Source organism: Equus przewalskii, chromosome 31 (assembly GCF_037783145.1).
Source record: "Equus przewalskii isolate Varuska chromosome 31, EquPr2, whole genome shotgun sequence".
Lineage (NCBI taxonomy): Eukaryota > Metazoa > Chordata > Mammalia > Perissodactyla > Equidae > Equus > Equus przewalskii.
In genome coordinates, this window is record NC_091861.1 from 20,940,043 (window position 1) to 20,960,812 (window position 20,770).

Sequence of the window (20,770 nt, forward strand, 5' to 3'; positions counted from 1 at the left end):
CATCCCAGAGTAAATCATTGGATCCCTAGACCCATAACAGGAAAAGCACCCAAGTGGCCAAGTGCCCTACCCCTACTTGAGCATTGGGTCAGCCCTGTACTGTTCGTTTCTCAAGCATGTTTACTGAAGTAGATTGGCTATAATTGCACTTTTTTCATTATTATCCAGGTTAACCTTGATTTCCACACCAAAGAAATCATTGCCAAGAGCATCACCAAACCCACTCTCCACAGTTTTGATGCTGCACAAAGCAGAGTATATCAGCTTATGGAACAAGACAGTTACACACGTTTTCTGAAATCTGACATCTATTTAGACTTGACAGAAGGAAGACCTCAGAGGCCAACAAATCTTAGAAGACGGTCACGTTCATTTACCTACAATGAATTCCAGGATGTAAAGTCAGATGTTGCCATTTGGTTATAAAGAAAATTAATTTTGCTCGTTTTGATGGCAAACTTGTACATTTGCTTCTAAGATATAGCATGTTTATGTCAACAAATGGGTACATCTTTTAAAATAAAACACATCATGCGAAAGGATTTTAAAAATGTAAATCAAAACTTTTATTCTAACAGTGCATACTGTCTCTGCCAACATATTCTGTAAAACCTTCCATTTGACTTCACACCATTCATAATCATAAAAACTTATTACTTAATTAAAAGGCAGTAATGAAGTAATAACAATGTTTTACAAGATTGTAAAGCTAAGTAAAGTTTAAGCTTTTGTAAAATTGTCAACAGTGTGACCAAACATCTAGTTTGGATTTTCTTCTAGATATAAAAAACATAATGCTCAGATATCATATATTCAGACAACATTTTTCATAATGGTGAAGACTCTATCTCAGTTTTAGAGAGTATGGAAGTGGTCTAGCTCTCACAATGGGAGAGAACAAACATTTATTCTTGGGTTACTAACCCTGGCTCAAAAACACCAATTTTTCTAACTTCTAGCTATAAGCCATCAACAGGAACGTTTGGGAGGGCACGTTCATCTCTATAGAACTTCCGGGTTAAGCGTAACCTAGGTTGCTGATTGAGAATGTGGTCCACATTTGGGTTCATTCCTAAGGGAGCATGGACTTACCCAGTTATACGGAGCACACTCCTGCTGGTCACGGAAACATGCCCAGATGAGGCATAGCTCCACGTTAGGACTGAGTGGAGCAAAGAGAAGTTGCTACTGAGATAGCGGCAGTCAGTCATTTGAATGGCCACCAGAGGAGGTTTATTTCAGGAGTAATTAGCCCTCGTCTTTGGACTTTTAGGATTAGGGCAAAAATTAGAAATGGGAGGAGGTAAAGAAGCAAGGAGTTTGAGGTCCTAGAGATCAGGCATCTGCCGCATTGGCTCATATTCAGGAAGTATTCCGCCAGCCATCACAGTCTTCTTCCGAATCTGATTGAATCACTTAGTACTATATTATTCAAATAAGATTATGCTAATTAGTATGTATGTCTCTACTTTAGGGAAATATTTAATTTTAGATATGTGTTACATGGTCTGTAAGTGTCTGTATTTAAAGATGCCATACATTTGCCTTTGGCAAATGTTATTTTAGTTGAAATGTAAAATGTAAAAATCGTAGATCACCTATAAGAATAAATATTTTAATTTCTCCATTCATTCAACAGTTTATTTGACCACTAAATGCTCTCACTGATTATTGATTATCCTTCCTGTCATCAAATGAGACATAGACATATTTTCCTATTTTAGAATGATATTGGGGCTGGCCCCATGGCCAAATGGTTAAGTTCGAATGCTCCGCTTCAGTGGCCCAGGGTTTCGCCAGTTTGAATCCTGAGTGCAGACCTGGCACCGCTCATCAAGCCATGCTGAGGTGGCGTCCCACATAGCACAACCAGAAGGACCACAACTAGATATACAACTACATACTTGGGGGCTTTAGGGAGAAGAAGAAGAAGAAGAAGATTGGCAACAGATGTTAGCTCAGGTGTCAATCTTTAAAAAAAAAGAATGATATTGGGATAGAAGGTATTAATTGAGGTATTTTGTCACTGACCTTAATGCTAAATCAATTCCTTATACTGTTTCAAACATGAAAAAACGGTACCATGCCTTTCAAAGAAGAGCTAGGAATGTTATTTTTAATTTTTCTTTGGCTGATTTGTATTTTCTTTTTTGGTGGCTGTCTGTTTTCAAAGAGTTTGATTGTTTTATACACAGAATTAAGACTTGATACAAACTCTCTGATCTCATCAGAAAAAATCATGGGCTGACTTTAACAGCATTGTTCTAAGACCACAGATAAGTATTATGTATCTTTTTTATCTGTCATAATTTCAGAAGCATCTACTGTCTTGTTTAAATTATGAAATATTCAATGAGACCCTTCAAAAACCTACCAGGACTTTTTGATGAAGTTAATCGCTGACTAAGGAGCTTGTATCTGCAGAGGAGTGACATAGCCAAATAAAGAAAACAGACTAAATAATTGGAGAAATGAAAGCAGCCAAGTAAAAATGTGCAGATGGTACTGAACACTGGCTGAAGGAATCAAAGAAACATATAATGAAAGCCTGAGACACTGAGATGCTCAGCACCTGGGCTCCCGAACCAGATGTCCGATCCTCAGAAACTTGTTTAACTTCTAAGCATCCTTACCCTACACATTTTTTCAAGATAACGACTCAGGATTTCTAATTTCTAATCTTTTTATGGTCCCAACACATACTGGTTCTAAGCAGATGATCTGATATTCTCGAGAGTTCCTCTTGATGCCCAAGCAAGGAAAAGAGGCAAATAATTAAGGTTAATGAAGGACTATTTCAGATTAAAAATTACTATGGGATATTGGTCTCAGAATAAGGAGCAATTTTTTAGAAGAAAACTTAGAAATACATGGGAGGAAAGAAATCACAGGAAATATAGCTTCCATTTTTTTCGGCCAGTCACAACTAAAAACATCTTTAAAGATGGAGTTGGGTTGAATTAGATAATTTGATGTATCTTGAAGCCCATAGACAAAGTCAATACCTAGACTGTCAGATTTTCTCCATAACAGAAGCTCAGTAAAGGACTGTGGAATCAAGTGGAAACCATAGGAAGTATTATGAAGCAGGAAGTATAGGATTTCAGCAAAGACGAAAGGCTTTCAAATATGACATGTTTTTACTGGAATCCTGGCTCTGCCACTTATCAAATGCAGTGTTTGGAAAGTTATTTAAGTATTCTGAATTTCAACTTTTGGTTTGTAATATTGGAATAAAACTTTTACAGTGTTCTTAAGATGATTAAACTTGAAAATACTGGTAAAGTGCCAAGGATAGATTAATTGACTTTAGTGAGAGGACATGATTATGGAAATTATTCCCTGTATTTAAGTATCACATTTAATTAGGATATATGTTTCCTAATAGCACCTAGCTTAAAAATCAAACAAATATCTTTTGAGAGTAATGAGATTTCTTGAATAAAATCTGGGGACAGCTGTGGCCCTCACTAAATCTTTTATAATTTTGCACTGTATACAAAAGTAAATAATGACATTTTAGCTAAATGAAAAATATTGGAACATTAAAAGCTTAAAAATTCTTCTAAAGACAAAGCTGAAAAAATTTAACTTTTTAGTTATGTGCAGTATAGCCCTCCTTTAAGAGAAAAAAAGAGAACAAAGCATATTGAAAATATATACCCCTCGAAATGCTTGCAGACTTAAGAAAATTGATAAATTTAAACGCATTGAATTTATTATCATTGTGTCATATTAAATGGCTTTATATATAATTTTGCTGCTCTTTAATTATCATCTGTCTAAAAAAGAAAACAAAACAAAAACCCTTGCCAATTTTTCCACAAGTTTGTTCATCTATGTCACCTGAACTCTTTTCAACAATGAAAATAAAGGGTAATGTAACATGTTCAAATTCCTCTCCTGTGACATGTTGAATGAATGAACAAACGTTTACTGAAAGCTGCGTACTTGATCAGTACTGTTAGCTGCTGGTCATTCAGAAGTGAATCAAACAGAAGGAGTGAAAGGGAGAGAGAAAGAAACTTTCTTCATGGTACTTTCTCTGATAAAGTTTGCGTTCTAAAATACACAGCTGAAAGTCATGCTTTAAACAAGACATTCCTTCATATTTATCCCAAATAGCAAATCCATCTATGACTGAAGGTGCTGAGATCACTCATCTTTTGAAGCTAGGAGTTGAGTAGTTAATTTCTTCATTCGTTTCAGAGAAACACAGTAGACTCACCAACTTGCACAAATTTTGCATAAAATAAAAACTGAACTAACTAAAAGTATAACCACATATATAAACACACAAGTAGTAAAATATTGCTTTTGAAAAATAAAGAGCCAGGATGAACTGTGATTTTAAAGGATATAATCATTTTATAGAAAATCCACACATTTCCGTGGAAACTTGCCTTCTAATTGAATTTTCTGTAGTAGAAATGCAACTTTTCGAAGTAAGAACCAAGGGAAATACTTTAAATATCATACATTTAGTAAAAACAACAGTATTAATTTTTGGATAGCCTGTTCACCTGTTTTCAGATATCTTTACCTACATGCAGGAAATAAACATTAGTTGTAGAAAAAATGAAGACTGAAACATTGTTAAATTTGGAGCTACTAAAAAAATATCAAAATTGTGCTTAATAGACTATTTAGTAGAGCAGGGAAGTGAAAGGAAAACGTTTAGAAAGACTATCTTCGACTTGTGAAACCCAACAACTATTTTCTGAACACTGAGCTATTGTTACATGCAGAGAAATTGGAATACTTAAACATGAACTCAAAAGAGGTCAAATCAGTATTAATGATAGCAGTAATATATTTCTTTAATAACCTATAGCTCAGCCCGTACATAATTTATCCTTATTTAATCATGCAGAGCCCCTGTAGTTCAATAAACATTTACTGGGGCCAGCCCGGTGGTGCAGTGCTTATGTTCGCACGTTCCGCTTTGCCGGCCCAGGGCTTGCCAGTTCGGATCCTGGGCGCAGACCTACACACCACTTGTCAAGCCATGCTGTGGTAGGTGTTCAGCATATAAAGTAGAGGAAGATGGGCACAGATGTTAGCTCAGGGCCAGGCTTCCTCAGCAAAAAGAGGAGGATTGGCAGCACATGTTAGCTCAAGGCTAATCTTCCTCAATAAATAAATAAATAAATAAATAAACCTTTGCTATAGCTTCACTTCCATTCTAGTCAGTGTACCAGAAGGTAGGAATGAAAGGTGAATACTGTTGTGCAGAGTCCCTCCTTGAGGATACTACACCCAGTGATATTCCTATGTAGGCAAATGCATAAACCAGTCATTTCAATATAACATGCAAAACATTCCTGTATATCTTGCCTTTCCTACCTGTAAAAGATGGCAGCACGGTATCACACAATGCAGTAAAACACCAGAGTCACACTTTTGTGTCTTCACTTCACTTGTGACTTCACATCCGTCTGAGTATGTTTTGTAGTGGGGGATTAGGTGTTGAATTGCTATCTCTCTGTTGAAATCTGCTTGAAAATGCCAATCTCTGGAAACCCGAATCGATCTCATGGTATAGATAAATGAACTTCATTCACATTGCAACGTGATTCATTACTCTCTCCCTTTAGGTAGAGCTCCTACAAATCTATTTCGGTTTTATCCACAGAAAATTTCTTAACATAAAGTCTTTGGAAATACATTTTAGGTAGAAAAATGAAAAGCAGAGTATAAAGAGACACTGATAAATGAACATCAACCAAAAAAATCAGATATATGATACCTGACACTACAAAGTAAATTCATTGAAAAATCATAAATCAACCCATAGAATTTTATTTATTGATATTATTCATGAGAGTATCTACTGTGACTAATAAACACATTATCTAAAAAAAGTCACATGATCACAAACAAAACCATAATGGCAATTTGTTCCATTAATTTATTCTTTGCTAGCCAATTTAGGGTAGCAAATTCTATTCTGTTTTTCATTTAGTTTTTTCTCCAGGTGGCTATTTTGCCAGGAATTTGTAAGTAAAACAAATTTTCATGGTATTATTTATAGACAAATATAAAAATATATCAATAGTTAGATTTTTAAAGGATAATAATAATGATTATAATTATGCTCTAGTCTACTAGGTAAAGCTTATTTTCTCTGCCACACAATACCACTATTTCTTCCTCATTGAAGAAGCCCTTAGGCAATGTTTGAGGTGACATAACAAGACAATATTTATACTTTATAGAAGACTTTGATTAAAAAATTAGGATTATAAATAACAGATAAAAGTAACTGGAAAGAAATCAACAAAATAGTAATTGTGCTTTAAAAAACCATGTTTCTGGGGGCCAGCCCCATGGCCCAGTGGTTAAGTTTGGTGTGCTCCACTTCAGCAGCTGGGTTTGGTTCCTGGGTGCGGACCTACACCACTTGTTGGTGGCCAACAAGATAGAGGAAGATGGGCATGGATGTTAGCTCAGGGCAAATCTTCTTCAGCAAAAAAGAAAAAAGAAAAAAAGTTTCTGAAAAGAAGCATTTTTTTAATCCCTGAATATTGCAAATATTAATGATTGTGTTTATTCTGGCAACTGTCAGTATCTGCCTAAGACTGGAAATGATATCATTTCATTGTCATTTTCTCATTTTTCGTACAGAAACTCTTAAGCCTTTAGAGATTTAGGAGTAACTTATTGGCCTTCATTTCCTCGAATGTCTGAGTCAGAAAATGCATCTTTAAAGGTGGAGTTGAGGGGCTGGCCCCGTGGCTAAGTGGTTAAGTCTGTGCGCTCCGCTGCAGGCGGCCCAGTGTTTCCTTGGTTCGAATCCTGGGCACGGACATGGCACTGCTCATCAAACCACGCTGAGGCAGTGTCCCACATGCTACAACTAGAAGGACCCACAACGAAGAATATACAACTATGTACTGGGGGGCTTTGAGGAGGAAAAGGAAAAAATAAAATCTTTAAAAAAAAAAAAAGGTGGAGTTGAGTAATTATCACAGCACATATAATATTTCAGAGCTAATTTTCCAGCAAATGTTTGAGATGTGTGATCTTGAAGTCAACCATAAAGGTTACATGGAAATAAAAAATCCCTGCATTTCAAGGATATATACATTGGCAACAAAAGCAATGTAGAGATTCTGGACCAAAAACATACATTATAGAAAAATGAAAATTATGATAATCTGAACCACAATGTCTAATATGTTTTTCAAAAAGTACTATAGAGTAGACATATCAAGGAGATAACATTTTTAACTCTACATATGACATAAAGACAAATAAATACAATACATGAAGAGTGTGAAGAGAAAAAGAAACCCTTTAATCCTTCAACCCAGAAATAAGCCTTTTAGCACATGTGTATCTTTCCTTCTTATCTTTTTAAAATCTACTTAAAATTTTCGTCATTCAAACATCAGATTTTGGATATGAACACTAATTACCAGAGAATTCTGCCTAGTGATTACAATAAAGAGTTTTTTAAGTAGCATTAATGTTTAAAAAAATAAATTCTCTTAATTTTAAAAATGTAACGTGATATCAATGTGAACTCAATGAACGAGCAGTGGAGCCATGAATAGAATACAGCTGAATCTCAAAAATGACAGGTGATGATATATTTGAGGTAAATTCTAGACAGAGTATGTGAAAAAAGAATTATCGGGTTACAAAAGGTATGAAGATAAGGGATGAAGAAGAGGAAAGCAGAAAGACAAACACGAAGGATGCAACAATGGCTTCTAAAAGGCAGTATTTTATTACAAATAAAGCATTGTGGGATGCTTCTGAATAAGAAAAGATCAGCAAGATTTGATATTTTCTATCCAAAGCATGACCTTGTTGTGATGCGGGAAACCCACGTCATCACTGGGAACCTGCATTGGGCAATTTGCAGATTTCTGATATTTTATTCCATCACTGAACCCTAGTGTGGAAGGAGATTTAGAGCTCATGCTCCATCAACCTTTCACACTTTATGTCAAAATAATAAAGTCATCTCTAGAATAATTTAGAATGAAAATAAAGAATTTGAGTGAAATCATGACTCAGATATCAACCAATATATTTACTTCTTCATCTCATCAATAATTTATTTGTGCCTACTGAGTCTGAGTGTCTCACAAAACACACAAAACATAGTATCAGAAGAGTATACCAAATGCACCATCTTGTCAAGAAAGTCATCTTGTCTGTTTTACTGAAAATTAAACATAATCAGAACTCAATGTGAACCTAGATTCGTTCCTTCAAATTTACTTTTGCTGATATTATGTTAGTAATATACACATACACATACATAATTGTTGAGAGAAATGCAAACTATATTAAAGTCAATTACTCTTAATTTAATTTTATTTATAAAATGCTAAAGATACTACAACGTAATTGAATGGTAACCTTTGGAGCAATGAAAATTCAGAGAAAGTCATTTTATGGAAGAAATGAAGCAAATTAATTACGTTTATCTGCATAGTATCTGAATATGTTAGTCATAATTCATAACAGTATTAAAGTTTTAGTCATCTGTGTACATATATATATATGAACACAATTCCAAGCTTCCAGATTTTTGGAAGTACTGAGATATTTAATAATATGTTTCACATTCAAATTGCATGTTTAATTTAATAACTACTCAACTGTAAAATACTAACTTTAGGTAGTTCTATCTTTGGCTTTTATACTGAGGATATGTGTCATATTAAATGAGTTAATTTCTAAATTCATTTTTAAATAAAGTTTACCTTAATTTTTAGATTTTTGGTTGAATAATTTTTATAAGACTTAATTGGAGCTGTTTATTTATTCTTTTGTTTTATAAAGAAGTCTCATTGCTTCTCTTTAATACTTTATATAGGCCACATATACTTGCTTCCAAGATTCTGATACAGCTATAAAATAAACACTGGAATGACTAATACTGGCTAAAATTAATAGTATAAAAAGTGAAAATGTAAATTATAAGTTTTGACCCCAGAGGTTGATTTTTCTCTTCCATGCTGTAAGCCTGAGTCTTGAGCAAAGATATAAAATGGGTTGTTTGCTTAAGTCTCTTCAAAGGGTAAGTGATGATTCAGACCAGACTTCACCTCAATGAGAAAAAAAAGGTTCAGATGCCAAATGTAAAATCATATTCGGCATTTGAAAGTTTTTGATGATTATATCCTTTTAAAAACCTCTAATTACACTACGTAAAATAAAGGAACATTTAAAACCATAGTAAAGCAATGAATCACACAGAAGGAAAGGTAGGTTTTAACAGAAATGGGGGGGGTGGGTAGAGCAGAGTTTTCTGGGAGAATCAGAGAATTAATCTCTGAAAACTTCCTCAAATAGGAAAGAATTTTGTACATGTAGTAATACATTATATGTAACTGGACATAGACTTTATTAAACAGTTATTGAATCTATATTTTTTGTTTTACAACCCTTGAAGTCAACAAGTCTGGCAATTTTACTAATTCGTATGCTATTCTTTCTTCTATATCTTTTTTTGGGGGGTGAGGAAGATTGGCCTTGAGCTAACAGCTGTGCCAATCCTCCTCTTTTTGCTTGAGCTAACATCTGTGCCCATCTTCCTCTATTTTGTATGTGGGATGCCATTACAGCATGGCTTGATGAGCAGTGAGTAGGTCCATGCTTGGGATCTGAACCTGCGAACCCCAGGCCCACAAAACAGAGCGTGCAAATTTAACCAACATACCACCAGGCCAGCCCCCTTCTTTTAAAATTAAAATTCCTGAAAAACCAACTGAGCCTCATGTGATTTTATAAATTGTTTATTTCATCTCTCAGATTTCATCTTCCTAAAATAAGTAATAATTTATTGAGATTATCTCAAAGTCTATGAACTCTTTCTATATAGGTGTGTTCCCTTTAAACCTGGCTTACAAACTAAACTACTCCTGGGTGTGAAAATAAACACCGATACTTCTATTTTTGATTCCTTGCAAGATGTTACATTACAAAGCACTTTAAATGAAAATTGAGTCAGGATGTGGAGATAAAAGAAGTAAACTCCACGTAATATTATAATCATGGGCCCTCTAGGACCAGTTCAACTGACCCCATCTTATCAACAGCGCAACTAAGAGTGGTTTTTCAGGAACGACCCCTTGTTCAATTCAGGTCAGCCAAGACCACCAATCCTCAGGGTTATACAAATGCCCATAAAAGAACTTTTTTGACATCCAATGGCTAAAAACTCCAAACACCACCGTTTTGTGAACACGCATCCTATGAAGAGCCATGAAGGCGGACTACGCTTGCCCAGATCATCAATTACCTCACTTCTCCTTGCCTACAATCATCTATCCCCACACTTCAGACCACCTGGCCCTTCATCCCATCCCACATCCCAGGCTTCTGCCCCAAGCCCTGCATCAGGGAGAGCCCGTCCTTCTGCCTCCTTCCCAATCAATTGCAGAATAAACTGCTTCTTCTTTCAAAGACAGGTGTACCATGGTATTGGATTTGTGCGCATTGGGCGGTGAGCTCTTGCTCAGTAACAATACGATTTCAGAGTTTTGGAAATAAGACGCAATGTGAATTTAAAATAAATGGTGCATGGGAAGTCCAACGTTCTCCTCCTTCTTTACTATTGGTGCCACCAGGCAACACAAGGTTACATTTGTGAATTTTAGGAAGCAGTTGAGATTTCATGAACAGAAAATACACAACCCGCAGTTTTATTTTCCTCAGAAATCATCAGAGATTGAAAAGCGATTCTAAAACACTTTCAGATAAAACAGAGAATAGTTTGTTATTTGTAACTACATGCAAAAAAACATATCTTTTCTGTTTCTAGGTATTTGAGGTGTTTTTGTTTCTTAATGGTGAATATATTATCGGAAGTACAAATCAAGGATTTTCAGATATTTACAGAATTGAAATGTCTTTGTCTCAAAATGAGTCTCACCAATTTTGAGCAGCCTAAGGAAAATGTCAAATATGCCAGTATATGGCATGAAAAGCACCCTGAAATCCTGAAAATATTAAGAGCTAACTGTTACAAGTACTTTTTTCTTTTCTGTTATATTCCAATATTTGAATGTTGTTATTTCATTTTCATCCTGAGAAAAGCAAAATATTTTAATTTTTTACCAATTGTCTATATTTTTATTTCATTATATAAGAGGATCAAAGACTTGGAATGCTAAAGGCTTCTCTTAAACCTCAACGATGTAGAGGAAGAGACATTTTCTGAAACAGATTTTCCCAAGCAGATTCATTTTACAATTTAATTTCCTTCAATGAGGTAAAGGTCAATGCGAGGCTATAAGAAAGTTAATTTGCATGAGGTATGCACATGGAACATGAAAATATTATAATATGAAGTATTCATAATTCAAGCTTTAGAACCAACCTCAGGGCTAGAAAAGCAATTATTATGGGAAATGACTCAACAATTACAACAAACTTTTTTGATGATGTCAACTAACATACTCTCATTCTGAGACACGAAGAGAGAATCCTGTCGGATAATAAGTTCTAAGAATTAGCAATCTTCATATTGCCTCCTTCATATGTTCGTTGGCTTTACAAAATGTTTATCAATATTATTTGTTAACTATTAACACAATTCTCTGCGCAGTTCTACTAATCAAGTAATTCTAAGTCAGTTTTATATTTACGCTGATTCTCTCTTTACATCTCACCAAACTTGAGTATTTTTTAAACCATGGAAACTCACACACATTTCTTTATTGGCTATGTCCCACGTTGAGCTATTTGAACAGGATTAAACTTGCATTCTTATTCACAATAGTGTGGCAGACATCTGTTGATCTGTTACTTCTTTATCTTAACATCAAATTACTTTAATAAAAGTGGCATACAATGACAGTCTCTTGCTGAGTCACTTAACCGATTCCTACTCTGTTCCCTTCAAATCAGAATAACTAATAATTCTCTACATTTCTTGACAGAGAAGTCTGACTTTCTGGAACCCTATTGAGTGTGTGAAAGAGTTTCTTGAAATTTTATGAAGGATTCTCCAAAATATTAATTCAGAGACATGATCCTGTTTCTCTGCCGGTCTGAGTTCTTCAACGCCTAAGAAAGGCACATTGCCTGGCATGGCCTGCTCCCAGGCTTCCCCCTGTAGCATTCGGGTTTTGGGTATCAAATGTCCTACAACATCTCTTTATCTCCTGTGGCTTCCTCTCTTCTTCCACAGCCACCTCCACCCCCTAGAGCAATGCCAACAAAGAGTCCAGATTTCTAGTAGTTTCTTGGGCTTTGTAGTCTCTGCCTAGATGAAAACAGTGTGTTGAGGGAACAATCATTACTTGGGGGCAGAGGACATGGTGATAAGAGATTGGGGAAAAGACACAATAACGTGACTACCTCACAATCAACCCTTGGGAACCAGAGAGGACATTGTCCAGATTTCCATTGGAAGAGCCAAAATCAAGCTTTGAGAGAAACCAAGCATCTTTTGCATGATTTCAGTTAGCTTCTTTTCCATGAGGTCAAAGTCAGGTCATGCCACTAAGTGAAACCTGGGTTAAATGCTTTTCATCCACTATCTTCTTTCTCAAATAGAATGGAGACCTTACCCAGTGGTGGTTTGCTTCTGTTTTAGTTTTTCTGGTCATTTTAAAATTTGGTCTTTTTTTGTTCCTGGGTTTTCTTAGTCAATATACTGAGACGCTGGGCTGCACTACAAGCACTGCTAACAGAAGTTGCTTTGAATTAGAAATTCTTTCCCAGTTTGACCCTATACTCCTCTGGGATGGTACTATCCTAGAGCAGTCCTAACATAAAACAGCAACAGTGCTAGTTAATGTATGTATTCGTGTCCTTTAGGTTTTTCCATACCATTTTCTTTTCAAGTAATCCTACGTAATAATAAAATTAATAACTACATTTATTGAGTGCATAACATGTTTTTATCATAATATCTTATCATTGGCACTTACCATTGTGTTGACTATGACAACCAACTTCATCTCTTTGTGCCTGTTTTTCTTCTATAAAAAAGGTGATGATGTTACCTTCCTTACACAGTTTCTGGAGGATTCAAGGAACTAATGTGTCTAAAGAATTTTGATAAATGCCTGGCACATAATAAGCTCTCAATAAATGTGAGCTTACTCCACGAAATAGGTCAATTTCCGAATAGCCGGAGTACAGGTGGAAAAGAACTGTCAATCCTCTTTTCCTATCTCTATTTCTAAAAGGAGATAATGGTAAAGAAGCAGTGACAATATTTAAATGATGGTTTTCCTTGATTTTGCCTCCGTGTGTGTATGTGTTTGTGTGTCCACGCACATGCTTGTTTATTGTGCTAAGCAGAACTCTAAGATGGCCCCCAAGAGTCTCCAGATTCTTGCTCCCTGGAGTACAGGCCTTGTATAACCATCTACCCTTGAATGTGGGTGTAACCTGTGCATATGACGGGTAGTCACACCCGTGGGTAGATTATATTATATAGCAAACTACGATGAGACAATCACTCCAATGGTTGTACAACCCCAGCCAATACATTGATTTCAGCCCAGGGGAATGTGAGCAGAGAACTCAGTTGAGCCCCTACCCAGAATCCTGACCCACTGCTCACTTTGTGGTAGTTTGTTATGCAACAATAAAAACCCTAATAAATTTCTTTAAATCTCCAGACCATTTATGTGTACACATTTTATGGAATTTCTATAGTCATCATCTGATATTATTTCAGGTATTAAATATGTATTAAACAACTATTATATATCATGAACATAGAAAAGAGTGCTGGGAATACATGAGCTGATCAATTAGATGATCGACTAAAACATTGGCAAATCTTGTAAAAACGTCACACCCAAAATTGATCAAATACATCAGATGACTTCAGACCAGTGCAAAGTTCAACGGGACCATTGATCTGACTGTACACTTTGAGGCAGACAAAAGTAGCAATAGATTTTTGGGGGCTATTTTTTCAAGGTTAGGTCATTTATTCCCACAGAGAAAATTCTTTTGGCAATGACATTTTTGGAGAAGAGATCTGTTTCATTTTTCACAGAGTTACTGTAAAGCAGTACAAAGATATTTAAAAAGCACTTTAAGCCTCTTGAAGGAAGCGCATTTGCAAATGCAAAAGAAGATTACTATTAACAAAAGGCATTTTAATGATTTTATTTATAGACTCACGCTTATCCAAATATACTGCCATAGTGTCCTATTTAAGAACAGACAATTTTTAGTTATTTCCTCAGGTCAAATATCTTCCTCCATCTTTTAAAATGTTAGGAGTGGTCCGTGCTAGAAATGGATAGTAAATGACATTTTTATAAGCATCGTTTTACCCTTAATTTCAACAAGCGTCAGACTCATCGTTGATTATAGTTTCATAATTTCAAGTAGTATAATAAATTAAAATGCAACCTTATATTTAATCCTAGCTTTATTATTCATATTTAGAATTCCTGAGACAGATGTCAGATTGAAGTCTTGTCTAACTTAATCATTTTATTATTGTTTTACCACCAGTTTCTATAGGCCTCCAAAAGAGACAATTGTTAGATTGAAATTCTAATTTCCAATTGCCTGTTGCCCTGCATAACGACTGTAGGAAGCAAAACCCTTGAATCAGGTTGCAATTAGAGAAGGAAAAAATACTCTACACCTGAAGAATAGACACACACCTTTTCAAAAAATCCAGTGAATCCCGACTAGGATTTGATTTGAAAAAGAACATAGGTAACACATGTGCTTTTCGTATCCCACATACACACCTCCAGCTGCCTTTAGCTTGAAGTAGAATAATAAACTGTCAATTAGAAGCTACCATTGGGGTTCTGCATGGAATCTAAACCAGGAAGCAGCTGACATGTCTAGAAACATCTACTGTAATTGTGATTTGGAGATTGATACACAGTAAAAACTGTTTTAGAAACAGCTTGCATGACACCATGTATTTGAACTTCTGAACAACTCTTTCATGTACATTAAAATTATTAGCAATTTAAACAATTCTATGACTTCTGAAAACAAATACATAAAAAAAAACCCAGACGTAAATTTAGGAAGCAAATATCTTTCACTTAAAGACCTATATTTTTCTAACCTCTCTGAACATTTTCCTTCTTTATCTTGTCACCCAAATTCCGTCTCACCCACTAGGAGACACATTCTAGAAGGATAAGTAGAGAGGGATTGAAAGGTGGTAAAAGGGCAAATGAATTCTCCCAAGATTAGTTCTCCAAAATTTAGAAGCCCATGAAAAAGAATCGTATGTGGGAAAGAAGTGTTTCTGAAACTCTGCTTACAATAATTATAGCAGTAATATCCCAGCCACCATTACTGTAGCTGTTTAGTCGCCTGTCTTTCCATGAAGTCTGTGAGTTCCTGAAGGATGTAAACACAGTTTGGCAAAGCGGAAAAACCTACAGCATTGGAGTCACCATACCCATGTTTCATCCCAGCCTTTCATTTTCTAACTGTGGAATCATTTCATTAGTCAAAACTAACTGTGGCTTAAAAAGATAACAGCTTTATTTTTCTCACATCATATGCAGGCGACAGCTGGTCTGGTGGCTCCATCTGACATCTGTGGGCTAGGTTCCTTTTATCTTTTTCCTTTATTTTCCTTCTTGTATGCCCTTTGTCCTCATGATTGCAATAGGCGGCAGTAATTATAGGCTGATGTTTGCTTGGGCAACAGAGAAGAGAGAAGGAAGGTCGAGGAAATAATGCAAAGAGCTTCCTCCTAGCAAAGCACCACCCTCCTTTCTGGAAGGACACCCTCCCAAAGGACTTCTGCCTAAGGACATTGGCCAGACCTGTGTTCCATGGCCACTACTAGCTTAGGGATATTGCAATTTCAATTTTATAATTTTAACATGGGTGACGATTAAATGATATAATATATATGAAAAACTATGATAGTGACTGACTTATACTAACACTGACACAAGACGAATATCAATTCCATGAATGAATACACAGAATATTTTTATTTAGAAATTTAAAAAAATTTTGATGAAGTAGTTTTTTTTTAATGGAGTGAAGCGGGGTGGGCAGGTCAGCATAGGGTATATGGTTTGTATTTCAGTATTTCATTAGTAAGCTGAGTGTTTAGAACTAAAAAGAGATTTTCCCAATCATAGAGTTTGTTGAGCAGCTTATTTAATACAAAATATGCATACTTCTTTTAAACTATAATATACATAAATGATGTCAGCAGGATTATGTACATGTTGTTCTGAGTTATTGCTAACTGAGTTAAAATGAACCACATTCAAATGGGGTTGGAGGGGAGTCTTGGGATATATGTTGAGATATTTATACATTTGTTTATGGGAATATCTCATTTGTACAATTTTTTTTGGAGGAAGATTAGCCCTGAGCCAAGATCTGCTGCCAATTCTCCTCTTCTTGCTGAGGAAGACTGGCCCTGAGCTGACATCCCATGTCCATCTTCCTCTACTTCATAGGTGGGACGCCTACCACAGCATGGCTTGCCAAGTGGTACCATGTCCGCACCCAGGAGCCGAACCGGAGAACCCCGGGCCACCAAAGTGAAATGTGCGAATTTAACTGCTGTGCCATGGGGCCAGCCCCTCATTTGAATAATATTTTTATATATGGTATATATTTACGTATTTATATGTATTTAACTGTTTAATTGCAGTATCCAGTTTTCTCTTTTAAATTTAAAATGTGGATTCCATTCATCTCAATTTATCCTTATACTGTCTTTTGAAAGTCATGAGTTAGAATGAATTAGCAGATTTATACCTAGACCAGATGGATTCTAACAGATCAGTTAAGGGTAGACTAAACAGACCAGATAACGAGGACTCTCTATAGAATGACTTCAACTTTTATTTCTATAGGAATTAACTCATAGTGAAGATAGTGTGAAATTTTTTGGCAACAATTACGGCAGTTCTAATCACCTATCTAGCTTACTGTCCCTACCCCAGAGTTTAGCTGTCACTATCAGGCGGACGGTAACTTCAGATCAGTGAAGCATCAACTCTGCGTCAAGTCCTTCTCGGGGAAGATCCAAAGCTGGTTTGGTTCATCATTTCCCTCGGCTGGTTTCTCTGCTTTGCACTCTAGTTCTTTTTTTTTTTTTTTTTTTGAGGAAGATTAGCCCCTGAGCTAACTACTGCCAGTCCTCCTCTTTTTGCTGAGGAAGCCTGGCCCTGAGCTAACATCATGCCCATATTCCTCTACTTTATATGTGGGATGCCTACCACAGCATGGCGTGCCAAGTGGTGCCATGTCCGCATCCGGGATCCGAACCGGCGAACCCTGGGCTGCTGAGAAGCAGAAAGTGCGAACTTAACCACTACACCACCAGGCCAGCCCCCTCTACTCTAGTTCTTTAGTGACTAGTACAGCTTTGAGCCTGTAAGTATTACAGTATTTGAATGCCCTTCCCGGGGTACGCAGGAATGTATAGTGGTTATAACCATGGAAACTAGAATATAATGAAACTGATTTTAAATCTGTTCTAAAACTTAATTGTTGTATGGATTTGCCCAAGTTGCTAATTGCTTTTTCCTCAGAAGTTTTCTCATCTGTAAAATGAAAACAATTATTCCTCCTTCATTTAATTGTTTGAGGGAACTAAATGAGATAAGACATTTATCCAATTACTATTTGTTTAACATTCACTGCATTCAAGGCTTACGGTACTTACCTAATAAAGGGAAACTCTTTTATTTTATCATCAAGAAAATTTTTTTTATTGTCTGGCCTACCCCACATCGCCTGACTCTGCCTTTGCTATGTACTGGGGAACACATATTCTCTTTTGGCCTTGTCTCAACACTACTCTCTGCGAAATACTTCCTGACTCTAAATTGAAACTTGTGCAGTCCTCTGCACATACCACACTCCATACTTTCTATTCTCCAAATTTGTGCTGATAGCATTCTTTAAGACTTCCCATCTCTTATCTCTTGTAGAAACAGTAGACATTCCTCAAGATAAGTACAGTGATCTCTCCCTTTTTGCATTTCAACTCCTGACTGTCGTAAATGCTCTAAATTCTAAAAACACATTGACCACAGTCTGATGCAATTATTCTCTATACATATTTATGATCACTTACATTACATCTCGTTATTCTCCCTCTACGAAAGGCTCATTGAAGATTCTAACTATGGTTTATTCATCGTTGTATACAACATGGGGTCTCATACATAGTAGAAACTGAAAAAAGTTTCAGTAAAATAATCAATGGATGTCTGAGCTGAAAAGCAGAAATTGACTTTCTCAAGAGTTCACACTAGCGGCCGGCCCCGTGGTGGAGTGGTTAAGTTCGTGCATTCCACTTTGGTGGTCAGGATTTCATTGGTTAAGACCCTGGGCACAGACCTAGCACCACTCAGCAAGTCACGCTGAGGCAGCGTCCCACATGGCAGAGCCGGAAGGACCTGCAACTAGAATATACAACTACATACTGGGGGGCTTTGAGGAGAAGAAAAAAAAAAGAGGAAGATTGGCAACAGATGTCAGCTCAGGGCCAATCTTAACAAAAAAATTTCACACTAAAAATTGTTTTAAATATCCACTCCTGTTTTAACTACAATAGATGACAGTGGGTGAAATGGGATTAGAAGTCAGATCCAAGCTCAAATTCAGAGTTGTTCCAATTACAATGTCCCCTCCCCATTACTTTCCTAATTAAAATGACAAATGAGAAGTACAAATTCCGAACCGTTTAAATCTACAACTATACCATTGATGAAAGGGTTTATTCAGAATATTAAATTAAAACTGTCCATTTTATCTAAAATATTTTTAGTCTTAAATTAAAACTACAGAAGAAATATATCCAGAACTTAAAAAAGAAGAAAAACAGAAGGTTAAAAAAAGTAATAGATAATTTCATATGCATTGTCATATATCAGACCCAACATATTTTGTTTTTGAAACTTTTATAATGTGGAGGTGTCTGATATTCTCATTCCTATTCTACCCGAACAGCTGCCATTCACCACCTGCTGCGCAAAGCCCACTCATACTTTTAAACGCCTCTAGAATTATGTAAAAAACAGCTTCTTGCAAATCAGTTAACCGTACTTCAAATGTCACCCACACCTTCGCTTGGCAGTCAAAGAAAAGTATCAAAGTGAGAAGGTAAATAACACTAAGATTTACTTCTTACTCCCATCCAACCCCACAAAATCTTTCACACGCTAGCATAATATATTTTGAATTATGCTGAAGAGTTAGAGAGTGAAATGGGCGCAGGCGGAAAACGTGTACAAGAAGCAATGTGTATTTTTATAGCCGTGTCTACCTGGAAGCCAAGTTGCTAATTCACAGAAGACGTTAAGAAGAACATAATTTTAGGACTGATGCCGGCTCTGAGGAGGCGACCCCGGTACTATCGGTTTTACGACACTTGCACGACTGAAGCCAAGTTTATATATAAGCAGCTGGACAATTCTGCAACATCAGCTCCTCAGGGACAATCCGGAGAGCTCCCGCCAACATCCCCCAGCTGGGGTAGGCGTGGGTCGTGCGGGCTGTGGGTTCAGCTTGGGTACTAGATCCCAAAAGGAGTAAGACTGTTTTTAGCAACATGAAGGCACTCCTTTCTCTTTCATAGTGATAACACCGGTGCCTCTTCAAGGGACTTCATACATCTGGGAGACAAAATGGGGCAAAAAGTGGGCAGGTAAAGAAGCTTTGGTGTGGAAGACACAGTGGCAATTTATTTTAACAACCGTATACACACAAAGAAAAGTCTATATAAATTTAAGACTTTTCTAAAGATAAACTTTATACTCACCATTTCCTATGAGGGCAAGTGGCGGCAGTGGAAGAGCAAGATAGCCCAGCTCACAGTAGCTGCTGTTACTCAGCTTTACCACAGATACATGAATATTATTCTGTCACTGCCCCCATATGCACGGCATCTTCCTGCGGTGTAGAAAATGAAAAGAAATCCACTTCCTTCCATGACACTGGAGAATTGCAGCACTATATGAATAAGGAAGATAATTTAAGAGGAAGAGTTTTCCTGGAATTTCAATTTTCAGAAATTTATACCTCTGTCCCTGTAACATTCAAAGTTCTACTTGTGTAAACATTGACTCATCCCACCCTGGAATTTTTATATGGTTGCCAAAGGTATTGGAAGCACATTAAATCACTTAAGTACCGCCAGAGGGAAAAATAATAACCACGAGGAGAGTTAATTCTGAAAAGTAATTTCTTAGCAAATAATCTAATTACCTTTTATAATATCAAAGGAAGGAACACACAGTTTTCTTTCATTTCAAATATGCTAATAGGCACAAACTGCTGAAAAAGAGAAAGATTTAATACTCTTTCAATCAAAGAAGAAAGATTTATTTTTAATCTGAGAGGAAGTTATTTTAGCCATAAAGTATGATAAGAATGACTAAACAAAGAATGAATAAAACATACGCCCTGTGCATTTATGAGTTTGTTGTTACTAAAATTCACTAAGCAGGCTCAACGTAGTGGGTCACATATATAACAAAGGTTGGACCATACCTGCCTTCAGAATTTAGGGGGTAACAATTTATGCTTTGTTTCTGCCTTCTTTTATCTATGGACTATTTTGTACCGTTCTCTGTTCTTCCCCCTTACTAGGCGCATTCAGAGCACTTACATTCTATTTCTGCCATAAAAATTTCAATATTTCAAAACCAAGGTGAAAGTAGAAAACTGTTATAAATTAAACCTACCGTGAGGATAATAGGATGCATAACAGAGGAGAGTCAAGGAAAATTGATGAAAACAGGCTACCACCTTGAGTTTTTAGATAGTCATCACGGATACAAGGCTTTGTAACAAAAACAAAAAATAAAGG

The 20,770-nt window shown here is 36.2% G+C and overlaps 1 protein-coding gene and 1 long non-coding RNA gene across 2 annotated transcripts in view; one reads left to right on the top strand and one right to left on the bottom strand.

The window, feature by feature from the left end:
• RGS18 (regulator of G protein signaling 18) overlaps positions 1 to 1,631 on the top strand; it is a 23,113-nt gene extending 21,482 nt beyond the window's left edge. The window contains exon 5 of the mRNA XM_008543193.2: positions 169 to 1,631. Within this exon, the coding sequence (XP_008541415.1) occupies positions 169 to 426 (258 nt within the window). The 3' untranslated portion in view covers positions 427 to 1,631. The remainder of the gene's footprint in view (positions 1 to 168) is intronic.
• On the bottom strand, positions 668 to 20,174 carry LOC139080688 (uncharacterized). The gene is made up of 2 exons (XR_011535393.1): positions 19,721 to 20,174; positions 668 to 19,574 (listed from the first exon to the last, which is right to left on the bottom strand). It is a non-coding gene; the product is annotated as an uncharacterized lncRNA (long non-coding RNA).
• Between the last annotated feature and the right edge of the window lie 596 nt (positions 20,175 to 20,770).